General features: G+C 37.6%; 1 protein-coding gene across 16 annotated transcripts in view; it reads right to left on the reverse strand.

Annotated features, from left to right (window-relative positions):
- IKZF2 (IKAROS family zinc finger 2 (Helios)) overlaps window positions 1–16,859 on the reverse strand; it is a 181,828-nt gene that overhangs the window by 10,434 nt on the left and 154,535 nt on the right. For all 16 annotated transcript variants that reach the window (XM_010861136.1, XM_010861133.1, XM_010861125.1 and 13 more), the window contains one exon: window positions 7,287–7,424. In XM_010861136.1, coding sequence (XP_010859438.1) covers window positions 7,287–7,424 — 138 coding nt within the window. The remainder of the gene's footprint in view (window positions 1–7,286; window positions 7,425–16,859) is intronic.

Consider the following 16,859-nt stretch of genomic DNA (forward strand, 5'->3'; position numbering starts at 1 on the left):
AGACCATAACTTACTATTTCTTGATTACTGTTACTTTTTAACAATTGAACTTGTGTTAGCACTGTTTGGAAATCTAAAGGTTTCATATCAGGATATCTTGTTCATCATGCACTGTAAAATGATTTACAGAATGATAGCTTTACAGTGTGAAATACAATGCATTATCTTTTATAGGGGCAGACACTACAAGTAAGAAGGCAAGAGATTAAAGTTAAGAAAATCCAGTGCACAATTCAGGTGACCTATTTAATAACCAATACAGGTTATAGGTTTTGAAGAAATGAAAAATGGCATCAGAAGATGTTTTTGTAATTCTGACCTGCTTAAAGATATCAACATTCAATCTAAGTTTTGGGTTAACCTAGTAATAGGCAGGTGGATGGGCCAGAAAAATTCAATCTTCAATCTCTATTTTAATGACAAGGGATCCTATAATTTTTTAATGTTAATTTGGAAAAATTTCCAAGATGAGACAAACAAAGAAACACTTGTATACTGCTATAATTCATGATATACAAATGCAAAAAGTATGTCCCTAGACATTACTTAAAACATGTCCTCTCTTAGGAACAACTGAATAAGAAAAAAAAAAAAAAAAAGACAAAGAATGAATGTCGATAGGAATTCAGGTAAGGGGGTCCAGGAAGATATGGTGGGTATTCATATAATTAGATATAGATTATTGTCAAAATTTTAACTTTTGCTTTAGATGTTGAATTCATGGTCACTTACTACATCATCAAAAAAATAACTATTTAATTGAAATACAGGCCATGAACGGGCCCAAGATGAAAATATGTCATGAACCAAGATCCAAAATAAAATAAGGAAAGAAAAAAATGTTTGTTGTTGTAAATTTTGCTAAAAAACAGCAAAACTGGTTAACAGGGTTTGCCCCAAAATTGAATATACTAATTAGTTTTGAAATGAGTTGTCTAGAACTTGGCAGTTTTGCTCAAGTCTCACCTTGAATTTTCACATTTGCACACATTTAACACTCAAAACGAAACCTGGGTGTGGGAACTGTCCCACACCACATCCACCTCAATTCAGGTGATTTGTCCCAAGTTCAATGAAGCTCATGTGAACTGAAAACAATGACTTTGGCAGAGTTCTGGTCTTACTTCTACTTCACAACAGACTTTTACATATCAAATAATAGTCTTGCTTCTACCATACTGGCAATAATAAAAACAACAGATTCACCCTATATACTAAGTACTTTTTAAAGGCTTTCCATTTGATAATCTAATTAATGCTTTTAACAACCCCCTGAGACAGGTGCAATTACCATTTCCATTTTACAGATGGGGAAACAAAGACCCAAAGATGTAATTTTCTCACTGTGCTTAAAAAAAAATTGTAGTTGATTTACAATGTGTTTTGAATTGAAGTACAGTTCATTTACACTGTGTTTTAAATTGAAGTACAGTTGATTTACAATGTGTTTTTATTTTTTCAAAAAAACTTAATTGAACCATTTTCTCAGTGTTTATATCTAGGTAGAACCTAAGTGGTATGACCCAGAGCAGGGCTCTTAGCCACTATTTGAGTATTGACTTTGCATAAACAAGTTTGAAATACATTTAAGGTTTCCACTGAGAGAAGATCTGATACATTTTATATATTATGTAACTAATCTCAATTATTTGCTTTCATGAATCTGGGTGCAACTCATCAAAATGTTTCCAGATATACATTACTTGAAACACAAAACAAGTTCTCTAGTTAGCAATGTATTAATAGTATTGTGTGACATTCAACTAGGCTAAAAAAATATCAACTTCACTTATTAGAACAAATTTCATAACCAAATATCTTTCTTGACATTATTTTTGAAGTTATAACCAGCATAAAATGTATTTATCCTTGCATTACTTCATTATCTCATCATATTGATAAATCACAAAGATAGAACCATATGAGTGTTTCCAACACTGCTATTTTGCCAAACAATCCACTCAAATTTCAAATTCCAGGAAGACATACTCCGAGAGACCTAGATTAGGTCACATGTCCACATCCCCCAGAAAAGGGTAGGGCGCTTCGACTGACAGTCCCACTGTGCCTTCACCCAATAGGAGAGGACAGCTCTCGAAAGGAAAATGGAAGCTTTGTTAACTACAGGAGAAGAAGGGCAAGTATGATAAAGACAACACATGTCTTCTATTTTGTCACACATTCTCTCCATGTTGAAGAACATAAAAAGAAATTTTTCATTTATCTTGATTATACTCTTGACAACAGTGGACAGTGCCCATACCTGAAATCACTCTTTCCATTTTCCCATCCTCTAGTCACACACAGCTTCATTGAGCTTCTTTTTCCCGCCTTCTTAATGTGTCCTTGTCTTTCTCTAGATGTCTAATTCCATACTTAACTATATAACCTTATAAAACCTGTTACTTTAGATTACTACCTATATAAGGATGGCTTCCACACCTTTATTGCCTACTGAGACTTCTCTTAAGAGCTTGAGATCTATATATTCAACTTCCTTCTAGACAGTTTTACTTGGCTGTCTCTCACAGGTGCATAAAAGATAATTTGTTCAAAAACTGAAATCTCTATTTCCCTCCCTAAACTTTCTCTTATTTTCCTAATTTCCATCTCAGTGAAGAGCACTATCTACATGGTCATCCATACTAGAGACTTGTGGCAAATCCTAGATTTTTGCCCATTCATCCAGTCTCCTCCTCCCTCCTCAGATATGCACTCATGGAGATACCAAATGTCTTAGATGCTACATTTATAGTTTTAAGTGTTCTGAATATTGATGGCTACTAGGCCCAACTCAACCAATCAGGAGACTGTTGCCATGGTCTACCTGGTCCTATCTTGACTCTTCTGATCTCCTGCCCACATTTCTAGCAATGAAATGTAAGCATAATAATATTTTTTAGGATAAAGAATAAAATTCATAAAATTCTTTGCTTAGCACAATAGGTCCTTCACTGTCTCTCTCAGGCCTCATCACCTTCCAATTTTTCTTGCCTTTAACAACTGGGCTCTAATTATACATAAGTACTTGGGGGTCCTTAACCCACCATGCTCCTTTAGATTTCTATTTCTTTATACTTGCTGTTCTCTCCACATGAAACACCCTTTTCTATTTATTTAGCTTGGGCAATCCACTCCAGTGTTCTTGCCGGGAGAATCCCAGGGACGGGGGAGCCTGGTGGGCTGCCGTCTATGGGGTTGCACAGAGTCGGACACAACTGAAGCGACTTAGCAGCAGCAGCAGCAGCTTGCTCTTCTGCCTTTCAAAACTCCACTCAAACATAATTTTCCCTAGAAATTCCTCTTGGACACCCACTGTGACTTAGATACCTGTCCTCTGTGCTCCCATAATGCTTATCACTCAGTGCTGTAACTGTTGGTTGACTGGTCTTTTTCTTCTAATAGTTGATAAGCGACCTCAAGTAGGGACTGCATTTTATTTGACTCTGTCTTCAGATGATGTGAGACAAATAAGAATCAGTGGATGTTTACTAAACAAACATCTTGAAATGCTGTCACTCATTAGAAACCAGTGAAAGAAGCTTACTAGGAAGTTTATATGTTACCAATTAAGCATCCATCCTTGCAATAAAGAAATTCCCTTTACCAAATAATTCAAAACATAAACCTAAGAATATACATTCTTGCTTTAAACTTGGCCATCTTTTTGGTTCACAGTTTCATTTTTGTCTTCAGGCAAGGAGGAAAAGCTAATTACATACTTCGCTTGTTAAAGCTTTTTCTTCAAGCTGAGAAGACTTGAAAAATGAGCATAAAATAACTTTTAAATAAGATAATCTGCCATAAAATTCAATTCATTTTTATCTTTACTTTTAAAACTGCAAGTCATTAATTTCCTCCTTTTTACCAAACTTGAGAACTTTTGATCCAAACTTGTAAATATATATACTTTTCTCCTGCTGCTCCTCTTTATCTTTTCCTTGGCATTCTCACTCCTAGTCTCTCCTCACACTCCAGTCAGGCATCTATTCTATGTTCTACATCGGTGATGCTGTTTCTTAGAAGACATAGATTACCCCAGTGAAATTTAAAAACTGGATTAGCACGTAAAACTCTATCTCTGCATCACAACCTACTATTTTAGTCTCATTTCCTACCATCCCTTGAACTCCAACTGTGTTCAGTATCCAGAAACTTGTTAATGTTTATTTATACCTCTAAGTCTTAGCTTAAGACAACTTCTCATCCTGGGATGTATACTTTTTGTGAATCTGATCTGTGCAATTTTTTCTCATCCTTATGTATGGAGCAAAAACTTCATTTAAGAAACTTCCCTTGATTTCTCTAGAGTTAGGTGACTTTTGCATCTGTGCTTCAGGAGAAGTGTTTATATACCTTTATTAGAGCATTTGCTTCATTTTGTTTATCTTTTATGTATTTCCTACGAGACTACAAATATAAGAACAAAACTATGTCCGTGTATCTTTATATTCTCAGAACATTCCATAGAGCTTGGCACACAGCAAGCCCATGATAGGTGCTTTCCTGAATTGAAGTGAAAGAAAGTCTCTTTGACTTCAGACTTCACTAGAAGCCAACATGAGGATGAACATGTTTTGGGAAAGAGAGGCTAGGAAATATAACAATGTCAGTTATGAAAAGGAAAGAATAGTCATTAATTTCAAAGAGCTAATGGGTGACCACAGTGATGGCAATCCCCAGTCTACAGCTAAAAGAAAAGGCAAAATAATAGACCCAGTGTAATAGAATAGTTAGACACTGTGGCTCTGGCAAAAACGAGACACATGCCAAGCTGTGTATATGAGACAGGTTAATGATGACCACTAGTAGCATTTTTATCTATACTGTCTCTCTTACGGCAATTATCAACTCCTACCTCAGACATTACACGTTAACAAAAGGAAGCAGAGGTTAAGGATAATCTCAACTTATTATTGCAACACATTTAGAAAAAGTGCAGCATGAAATAGCAGTCATATAAACTTATATGGTTTATATTGGATGGCTAAAACTCCATCCATTATTGAAGAACAAATATTTGGGTCTATAAATGATACCAAAACCTATGTGCCCGTCCCACACAGACACACACACTCCATCTTGCTTTATCTCCTGCCCTACCCAGTACCCGAGTGTCTTTCCAATTTTCCATACTCTTCCAGTTTCAAACCATCTGTAAAGGCATTTTGCCTGTCAAAGGCTAACCAACCTGGGGAACAGAGGTTGATGCTGAGGCTGCAACTGTTTAGAACTCTTTTTACCCCAGAATACATCTGTTAAAATTTTTTGGCACCACATATTCTATAGCTGATTAATCTCTCAAAAGATAGTTACATGCTGACTATAATTACTTATGTATGCCTTACCTCCCTAGAAAAATATATGGTCTTTAAGGAGAGATTCTATTTCATATACACATGTGTTTGCAACACAGTTTCATAAATAACTGTGAATGGAAAATTAGTTCATAAAACTAATAATCCAGTCAAATATCAAAATCACAATGAAAGAACATTACACAGAAAAATAGCAGTGCCATAAGGTGTCCTAGAAAACTCTGGCATGCCCCAAGCCTCCATCAGCTACCTTGCCTCAAATCACCTCTAAAAGCAACAATTTGAACAGAAACAATGTGCTCAGTAAATGAAACCTCAAAGGTCTAATTAACGTCACAAGTAACATAACTTTATAGGGGGTGCAATATTTATTTCTTAATATTTAATTACCTGAAATAGTAAAAATAACTATTGGGCTTTCATTGCCCATCCAATCACATTGAATTCTCACACCAAGACTATGATTAACACAGACACACACCACACAGCCAGACCAGAGTTGCTGGTCCTCCCCAACCAGGGATTCAAACTGTACTCCCTGTGCAGTTTAACCTCACAATTTTAACTTTAATGCTCTGGATCCTATGTTGCCATCATAAGCCCAGTAATGCAAGCTTACAATACCAAGTTTACAAAGACTTAAAACAATTCAAAAATGTTAATTAACGATAATATAAAAACAAAAGGACTCAGTCACAATAATGACAGAATTAATAACATAAATGACCTTCAATACAAAGAAACTTTTCAATTATTCAATGTAACAAAATAGTAACTGAAAAAATTTCTGATTCATCAAAAAGTAATCACTAGCTGTCCAATAAACACAATTCCACAGTTCTACAATCTCCCATAAATAATCCTTGAGCTGTCTGTAAATACAAAAGAGATGCTTATATAAAAGTGACTATAAGATTTCTCAACTGTACTAATTAATACTGACCAAATCTTTCCTAAATGAAAGATATAAATGTATCAATAAGTTACCATTTTTGTATATGCTTATATGAATAATAAAATCAATCATTATAAAAATATAATTTGTAGGACCAAAGAGATGCTCCAAATCTAAAGAATTAAAATTCATAACACTTTGTGAGGCTGATTGACTAACATTATTTTTTAGTTATAGAGAGTTTTTTAAAGATTTTTTTGATGTGGGCCATTTTAAAAATCTTTATGAACTTGTTACAATATTTTTCTGTTTTCTGTTTTGTTTTTGGCCTAGAGAAATGTGGGATCTTAGCTCCCCGACCAGGGATTGAAACTGCACTCCCTGTATTGGAAGACAAAGTTCTAATCACTGGATCACCAGGGAAGAATTTGGTAACAGAGAATGATTAGTTGAATAAACCTGAGGGACTGCTTGCCTACTTGTTATTGTGTATTGTGGAGGTCCAGATGTTTTGTTTGGGTTTTGATTTTTGTGGAGGGCAGTGGTACCTAATTTTGGTCTAGATTGTTTGCCATACTTGCAGAAAGCAAAATCAGTAACTTCCAAGATAAACCACAAGACAAACTGGAGACATTTTCAATTATATCACTGATTACTTACCTAAGAGACATGTAAATATACAAGTCACCAATTACTTATTTTAGAAAACCTATAGACTTACATGAAACCATCTTGAACTATTTGATGCAGTGAATGGAAAAGACCAAACAGTACTGTCCTTTGGTGTATTCAAGGCCATCTGCCATCATGATATTAATTCAAACACAGGCTATCAGAAATAAACTGGGTGTATCGTCAAAACTCAATATAGCTTGTTTGCAAAGTGTCCCAAAGCTTAACTAATTTCAAGCACTTAAGAAGGAAATCCCACACAAAGTGAGTATGATCTACAATTGCTCTAAAACAGAGTAAAACTTTACCTTCATGCTGAAGGGTAGACAGAACTGTTTAACCCATAATAAAGGACAAAAGCAGCAGGGGAGAATGAAAGCGGGGAACGCCATGCTACCCACCATGGTGACTCATGACCTGCCCGGCAGCCTCCATGCTGACATTCTGGAGATAGTTGTGGCAGCGCTCCTTGTGCTCCTCCAGCGAGCTGCGCTGCTTGTAGCTCCGTCCACAGTAGTTGCACTTGTGAGGTTTACCCACTGTGAAGAGAACTCAGGATTAGTGTGCTGTCGGGTCTCAGTCCAAGCAAAATTACCAGCTAACTTTTGATAGTCTGGAGGAAGCAGTTATATACTTTTCAGACTTAAATCTCTTCCTCCTCCACACTCCGATTTAGGTGATTAAAGATAATAAACTTCTACCAAGATTAAGCGACAGCAAGCAAAGGCAGAGTGTACCTTTGGCGACAGGGGAAATACTGAATCAAAATCGTGCTGTCTCCTACATCAGGAGAGGCTGATGATCAGTCTTCAAAGTATCAGACTCTTAACATTTACACAATTCTCAAAGCTTTGACTCATTCAAAAGACAAATTATGAGTGTCCTAGATACATGATGAGAATTATTTTTATTTATTCGGGTTAAGGATAGAGGATTTTACTGAGGGAAACTAAAATGCAACAACTCGAAATGTCATTGACTAATGAAAAGGTTATTCACCAATACCAAGAAGACTAGAAAGAACTCAAAGGATGAGAAAAAATACAGATAAAAGGAGAGTTTCTCTTTTCTTTCCACCTTGGTAATAACTATTCACACATGCAAAACTATGCAGCACAACAGTTTATTCTCCCACCGCAGCGCTGTTCTTACATTACCAAGAATGTAGGTGCTTTAAGTTAAGGTTATTAACAATAACCACTGAAGCCTAACATATTTAGTTATACAACGATAGTGATACCTAATTATGTATTTCACATTCAGGAAGTGAATTACTTTCTAATAGCCATATCTCATGATACTGGTAAATTACTTCAGTGTTTACATTAAAGAAAAAAACTTTAAAAATTTAAGAAGAAAAAAAAACACATTTAGGGAAAGAGGTGTGTTTTAATGTATGACTATTCACAAGGGTATCACAAAATACTTTGATTTTTTGTTTTGAATGGATGCAGAAAATCCATAAAACACCAGGGAGTCTGTTGGCAGAGCCCTTGGTAAAGCACACAGTGAATCAGGCGAGCTGCGCTCATTAGACTCCCTTAGGAATCATTTTTTTTTCGCCCAGAGAACAGACAGACAACTCTTTTTCATGGTCCAAGAAAGTATCCCTAATTCCAGGTCCTTTACAAACCCATGCTATTATACTGGTCATAAACAAACTGAAATACTTTAACAAGACAAGGTATTCACAGCTACATAAAATTTCACTACACTGATTTAAGAAACCAAACAAACCTTTAGATTGTATTTGAGGGCCATATAAACTCATATCAGTTATTTCACAGTCACAATTTTTTCTAAACTGTCTCAAAAAACAAAACTATCTAAGGCAGGATTAGTCATTTCTAAAAATACCAGGCAAAGTAACTTCTGTTCATCAGAACCAAGAATTTCTGGGAAGTGAACACCAGGTAGCTTTGTATATCATGAAGTGTTGTGGCACTGTGAGAGACAGCATTAGGAAATACAAGAAATACTTTAGTCAAAAACATTAGTGTAAATGATATAAATATATTTATAGGTAATTGCATTCCAAGACATGTGGCTTGGGGCTACATATGACAAAAATCTTTGATGAATTTGCTTTGAACAAGTCTATTGAGCAATTAATACTTAAGCATATACACTGTATTTAATAGCCCACTATAAACTAGTTCCACCAGCTCTGTCTACCCCTTTGTAATCCTGTTGTATTGTGTCCTATGATACCTATGTTTTACTGTGAACATATCCTCTGATAATTTCTTCCTCTTATTTCTCTAAGCAACTTGACACCTTTTTAACTTAATTAAAACATAGTTCCAGTCCACTCGCCTTGGCTCACAACTCTTTATAAACACCCAACTCCCCAGATAAGGAAAAAGAGACAGTATACATTTTAACCTTCTCATTGTAGAACTCTATCCCATCAGCTTCTCTTACTTTGTTATCAATTTGTGTAAAAACATCACTCGCTTTTTCATCCCATCCTTGTTCTCTGTGAGTGTAACAGGTATTTGAGTAAACTGCTCTCCATTTCCCCAAATCTTCATCTGCATTCCATTCCAGCAATCCACATATTAGGTCTCAGGCTGGACTTTCACATCTTGTGTAAGTATTCTATATCCAAGAAATTTGGATATACTTCTCTCAGGTGATACATCTTTACAGAAAGCCTACCTTGTACCAACCCTGGGATGAGGTTGGAATGTAAAGTGGAGAGAAAACTGTCATGGTGCCTACCTTCATGAAAACAACAGTCCACCGAGGAAGACAGACATTAAAGAAATATACAAGCAATACATTACAAATTGTAGACTCTATGGATCTAAAGAACGGTAAGCTAGTATAATATGGGTACCCTGATTTAGTTTGAGAAGATTGGCCGGGAAGGTCTGCCTGAGGTTGAACATTTAGGCTGATAGCTGAAGAAAAAACAGAAGTTAGATAATGGGGATGGGCAGAGGGCAGAGGAGAGACAGTGTTTCCGGGAACTGCCATCATCTCTATTTACTCTCATGTTCTTAGCTCCTTCAAAGTCTAGATTGTGTTCCTGCTACTCTTTTTTGAAAATTGTTTCAAACATTATCAACAGTCCCTGCCAAATCCTATGGCTCTTCTATCCCTACAAGATCATTTCTTGTCAGTTCTTTGATATTTCTTTTTCTCTTTCTTTCAGTTTTATGGAGATATAATTGACAGACAATACTGCGTAAGTTTTAAAGGGTACAGCAGAATGATCCAACTTACATACATCATGAAATGATTACAATAGGCTTAGTGGACACCCATATTTCCTAAAAATCAAGGTCATGAAAATATTTATACATAGGGAGTTTAACTGTATAATAGTTATCAATTCTATGAGTTAAAATGTATAACATAGGTATATACACAGAAAAGGACCACTCTTTTGCTACTTTTCTTTTTACAAATATTATTATTTACACAGTCTCACTATCTGAAACAGCTTCATTTAGTATTACTGAAACTTTTTTTTTAAAGTCATCCATAGTCCCTGATGTGCTAGTAGATTTTAATCATTCCTGCTGCTGCTGCTAAGTCGCTTCAGTCGTGTCCGACTCTGTGCAACCCCAAAGACGGCAGCCCACCAGGCTCCTCTGTCCCTGGGATTCTCCAGGCAAGAACACTGGAGTGGGTTGCCATTTCCTTCTCCAATGCAGGAAATTGAAAAGTGAAAGTGAAGTTGCTCAGTCGTGTCCGACTCTTAGCGACCCCATGGACTGCAGCCTACCAGGCTCCTCCGCCCATGGGATTTTCCAGGCAAGAGTACTTGAGTGGGTTGCCATTGCCTTCTCCGTTAATCATTCCTAAATCTTCCTAATTCCTTGAACTATCAAAATTTCACTAGTCTTGAATCTTCTGATTTTAGCTTCTGGCATCAGTTTTTGGGTCCTCACTCCCTGGCTTCTCAACCTTCTCCTGCCTGACAAATATATACGAACCTATGGGTTTTGATCTTAGAACAGTAGTCTCCCACTTTTCCCTCTTAAGCCTTCATTTCTATGAAATATCCAAATCAAGTCCTGAATAATTTCCCCCTGTTTGGAAGCTTTTATTTGTCACAAATATTTTAAAAGTGATCACGGTCATGGGAAGGTATGACCAAGGACATAGTTTCCCCTCTGTGCTCTCACAGCACTCTGTCCACATCACTTTTGATAATTGCATTGTAATTATCCATTTGATCTCTGCTTCTCTTATCCAAACAACAAGCTCTGTCATGAAGACAGAGGTTGTGTTTTACTCAATTTGGAATTATAGTGGAGGTGCAATGGTAAAGAATCTGTCTGCCAATGCAGGAGACGCTGGTTCAATCCCTGGGTCAGGAAGATCCCCTGCAGGAGGAAGCGGGAGCCCACTCCAGTCTCCTTGCCTGGGAAATACCATGGCCAGAGAAGTATGGAGGGCTACAGTCCATGGGTCACAAAGAGACACACACGACTGAGCACAGAAGCAGCAGCATGTCTTGTATTATTAAACATAAGAGGTGCTCAGTATGTATTTGCTGAATAACTGCATTTTGGATTCTTCCTTTCAAATACCTTTGTAGCATGGCCTCATGCATATTTCTCTGAAATCTAAGATTCAATATATCCAACATTATCTTCTTCTACGAAATTACTTCTTTGTTCCGACTGGTCTTTTGTGCAAGAATTACCACTGTTTTAATAAACCGGACTCATGACAAGGAACCACTACTGCTGCCTCCTACCTCATTTCTCACATCCAAACTATTATTCAAGTTTACCCCTCCCTTTTCACTCTCTGAACCAATATCTGAGTAAAAGTCTTCATTATCATGAACCCAAGTGAGCTTAATAAGACTTCAAAGCAGGTCTTCTCTTTCCTTGTGTATTATTTACTCCCCTCCTCAACAACATTATTGAACAAAGTCCACAGCCCTGTACCTGGCATCAGCATCCTACTCTGGTCCCAAAGGAAACATTCCATCTTCTATCCCAGGATCCAGCCCAGATTACCCTGTATCTTTACACTTCTGAGTCTTAGTTCTTTCTGGAATGGCTTCATACAACTTCTACCTCTTGAAATCCTACTCACCCTTTGAATCTCCCTAACCATGTTCTGTCCATAAGCAATCTTTCTCACTAAAGAACTGTAACTGTACACACTTGGGAAACTTAAAACATTCTGTCTTGAGTTATATGTGGTTACATTCGCCTCATGAACACTGGTTTGTACTGCAGGGGCCCATTTATATGTGATATTTTTTTTCTGTATATATATACACTACAGTGCCACAGAGTTCCCTGGTGGGTCAGTGGTAAAGAATCTGCCTACCAATGCAGGAGACGCAGGTTCGATCCCTGGGTCAGGAAGAAGGAAAGAAATTGCAACCTGGAGCAGGAAATGGCAACCCATTCCAGCAGTCTTCCCTGGGAAATCCCATGGACAGAGGAGCCTGGTGGTCTACAGTCCTGATTGTTAAAGAGTCGGATATGACTGAGCAACTAAAGCAACAACATTACCACACAATCTGAAGTGGGCTGATTCCACAAATACGGAACCCTGGATATGCAGCACTGACGTAAAGTTATAGGTAGATTTTCCACTGCAAGCGAGGAGGGGTTGGTTCTCCTAACCCTTGTGTTAAGAATTGAGTTTCTTGAGAAATTGAAATAGTGTCTTATATCTTTGCAACCTCAAAGAGTTTAGTAAGATGATTTGTTCAAGAGCAAGGACTACTAAGTGGTGTTTTCATGAATGACGTCATTTCCTAACTTGTTAAATATTTTCCTCTCACTGGTTTTTGCTGCATCTTTTACTAATTTTAAAAGCAATGCATCTACATAGAAAATTTTAAAAGTTACCAAAAAAATATTCATAATTACATCATTTCCAGATAGGTATCTTAAACATTTTTATATTATCCTATTGTAATTTTTAAACATGAACAAATATATTATGTTATGAAACTGGGTTATTTTATATATTGTATCATACAATCTATTTATGTAACTGAAAAATACATCTTGAACATTTCCCCATGTTATAAATAATATTTTTATTGCTCCCACTAGGTAACAATTTATTCCCCAGATTCTAGAATTATATGTTGATTTAGTTTGCCTTAGCATCCTTAGTCCTTTTCTTATTTAATAATTTTTTTTTCCTTTTTACAAGTTATTATGCCCATACTTAAGAAAATAAAGTAGTTCTACAAGGCATTTAAAAAGTCTTCCTCTTACCCCACCCCCATCTAATAACAATCTATTTCTTTGTCTTTTCTCTTTAGAATTTCTATTTATTTGATATTAGACCTTTCAGACTGATTCTTGAAATATCTTTTCTCTTTGTATTAACTATCCTTTTAACATTTTAACTTAAAAAAAATTCCTCCATTTTTCTTTGAATCCTACTGGGAAGTATTTTCTGTCTAACATAAATGTCTAGGAGTTCCTCCCTTTTTCTTAAAAATAGTATTGTTTACTTCATGGATATAACAACATTTATCTGAGCAAAATATTTTCATTTTAAAAAAGTTCTTTTTTATATTGTCTATTTTCTCTGGCTTTTTGCCTTTTTATATGGGTATCTGTATTTGAGCCTTTCCTTAAGTGTCTTGTGCCTTAAAGTTTATTGTCCATTCATATTTATTCAGTTCAGTTCAGTCGCTCAGTCGTGTCCGACTCTTTGCAATCCATGAATTGCAGCACGCCAGGCCTCCCTGTCCATCACCATCTCCTGGAGTTCACCCAAACTCATGTCCATGGAGTTGGTGATGCCATCCAGCCATCTCATCCTCTAGCGTCCCCTTCTCCTCCTGCCCCCAATCCCTCCCAGCCTCAGAGTCTTTTCCAATGAGTCAACTCTTCAATGAGGTGGCCAAAGTACTGGAGTTTCAGCTTTAGCATCAGTCCTTCCAAAGAAATCCGAGGGCTGATCTCCTTCAGAATGGAATGGTTGGATCTCCTTGCAGTCCAAGGGACTCACAAGAGTCTTCTCCAACACCACAGCTCAAAAGCATCAATTCTTCGGTGCTCAGCTTTCTTGACAGTCCAACTCTCACATCCATACATGACCACTGGAAAAACCATACCTTGACTAGATGGAACTTTGTTGGCAAAGTAATGTCTGCTTTTGAATATGCTATCTAGGTTGGTCATAACTTTCCTTCCAAGGAGTAAGTGTCTTTTAATTTCATGGCTGCAGTCACCATCTGCAGTGATTTTGGAGCCCAGAAAATAAAGTCTGACACTGTTTCCTTTGTTTCCCCATCTATTTCCCATGAAGTGATGGGACAAGATGCCATGATCTTCATTTTCTGAATGTTGAGCTTTAAACCAACTTTTTCACTCTCCTCTTTCACTTTCATCAAGAGGCTTTTTAGTTCCTCTTCACTTTCTGCCATAAGGGTGGTGTCATCTGCATATCTGAGGGTATTGAGATTTCTCCCAGCAATCTTGATTCCAGCTTGTGCTTCTTCCAGCCTAGCGTTTCTCATGATGTACTCTTAATATAAGTTAAATAAGCAGGGTGACAATATACAGCCTTGACATACTCCTTTTCCTATTTGGAACCAGTCTGTTGTTCCATGTCCAGTTCTAACTGTTGCTTCCTGACCTGCATATAGGTTTCTCAAGAGGCAGGTCAGGTGGTCTGGTATTCCCATGTCTTTCAGAATTTTTCACAGTTTATTGTGATCCACATAGTCAAAGGCTTTGGAATAGTCAATAAAGCTGAAATAGATATTTTCCTGGAACTCTCTTGCTTTTTTGATGATCCAGCGGATGTTTGCAATTTGATCTCTGGTTCCTCTGCCTTTTCTAAAACCAGCTTGAACATCTGGAAGTTCACGGTTCACGTATGGCTAAAGCCTGGCTTGGATCATATTTATTAGTGAGGTACAGAAAAGCTAACTGGAAGTCCGGGAAACACAGGTGAGGTTTGTGAACTATTGTAGAGTGACCAAGTAACAAAGCAATCTTTTTATTGTCACCCCTAAAAATAAATATCCATGTATTTTCTCTAGAACCTTTCAATGCCCTTTGAGAAGATGCCTCTGATTTCCAGCTCCTGCGGGGTTGGGTTGGGGGGGTGTTGGGGGACGGGGTGATATGAAGCTAGATGGTATTTCAGAAGTAAGGCAAGATATGGGGCCAAGAATCTAAATGTACAATTGCAGTCTTTTACATAATCTTCCTGCTTTAAGTTTGCTTTACCCCTGTGCTTAGTACTTAGTCACTTAGTCATCTTCGACTCTTCGTGATCCCATGGACTATAGCCCGCCAGGCTCCTCTGTTCATGGGGATTCTCCAGGCAAAAATACTGGAGTGGGTTACATGCCCTCCTCCAGGGGATCTTCCCAACCCAGGAAGAAACCCAGGTCTCCCGCATTGCAGGCGTATTTTTTAACATCTGAGCCACCAGGGAAGCCCAAGAATACTGGAGTGGGTTAGCTATCCCTTCTTCAGGGGAACTTCCTGACCCCAGAATCAAACCAGGGTCTCTTGCATTACTGGTGGATTCTTTACCAGCTGAGCTACCAGGGAAGAATTTTTCCCTACTCTCTACCCTTCCTGGAGGCCCTAAGGTAGAACCTTTCCAATTTAATATCTTCAAAAAATAAATGCTATTTTCTTACAGTTGGTTGAATGTAGTGAGAGAGAGTGGCTCTGTGGCCTGTTTTGTATTCAGATTTTGAAATCTTTTTATATTTAATCCAGAGTTTCATCCCTACCATTAACAGTCCTGTTTCTTCAAAGTTCAGAGATTTTTCAGGATTCTGAAGCATCAGATGGCTTGCTACTCATCTTTTATTCCCTTCTATAATCACTCAAAGTTCCAGAGCTTCTGGAACTCCCTCTGTCTTCTTTCCAGCTTCCCCTTGGCTATTATTCAATCCTTTCCATTGTCTTTGATCTTATGAGTTTATACCTCAATAAATGTCTACTGTGATTTCAGTAGAGATTAAAGAGTAAAGACAGATGTAGCTTGTCATTTCATCATGTTTTGACAGCAATAGACAATATCACCTTTAATTCTGGAATCCTATGGCTCTGGAAGAAAGTGCCATAACTCTCTATTTTGATAAATAGAAGCATGACATGATAGTAATGCTTAGCCTCCAAAAAGTAATCACGTATTTGTAAGACAAAGGAATATGTGGAAATGTAAAACTTCTTCCTCTATTCTATTCTAATCTGCTATTTATTTAACTGTTATAAAACAAGATTCTCTTCCCATATTCAAACATTATCATTTGCAATGATTCTCAAAGTATGAACTGCATGCCACCTTATATTAGAATGACCTGGACTGCTCTTAAAATGCAGATGTTTGGGTACCATTCAGTTCGGTTCAGTCGCTCAGTCATGTCTGACTCTTTGCGACCCCATGAACCACAGCACGCCAGGCCTCTCTGTCCATCACCAACTGCTAAGTTTACCCGAACTCATGTCCATTGAGTCGGTGATATCATTCAACTATCTCATCCTCTGTCGTCCCCTTCTCCTCCTGCCCTCAATCTTTCTCAGCATCAGGGTCTTTCCCAATGAGTCAGTTCTTCGCATCAGGTGGCAAAAGTATTGGAGTTTCAGCTTCAGCATCAGTCCTACCAATGAACACCCAGGACTGATCTCCTTTAGGATGGACTGGTTGGATCTCCTTGCACTCCAAGGGACTCTCAAGAGTCTTCTCCAACACCACAGTTCAAAAGCATCAATTCTTTGGCACTCAGCTTTCTTTACAGTCCAACTCTCACATCCATAAATGACTACTGGAAAAACCATAGCTTTGACTAAACAGACCTTTGTTGGCAAAGTAATATCTCTGCTTTTTAATATGCTGTCTAGGTTGGTCATGGAGAGGGCAATGGCACCCCACTCCAGTATTCTTGCCTGGAAAATCCCACGGATGGAGGAGCCTGGTAGGCTGCAGTCCATGGGGTCGCTACAAGTCGGACACGACTGAGCGACTTCACTTTCACTTTCACGCATTGGAGAAGGAAA

Source organism: Bison bison, unplaced genomic scaffold (assembly GCF_000754665.1).
Source record: "Bison bison bison isolate TAMUID 2011002044 unplaced genomic scaffold, Bison_UMD1.0 scf7180017864471, whole genome shotgun sequence".
Classification (NCBI taxonomy): domain Eukaryota; kingdom Metazoa; phylum Chordata; class Mammalia; order Artiodactyla; family Bovidae; genus Bison; species Bison bison.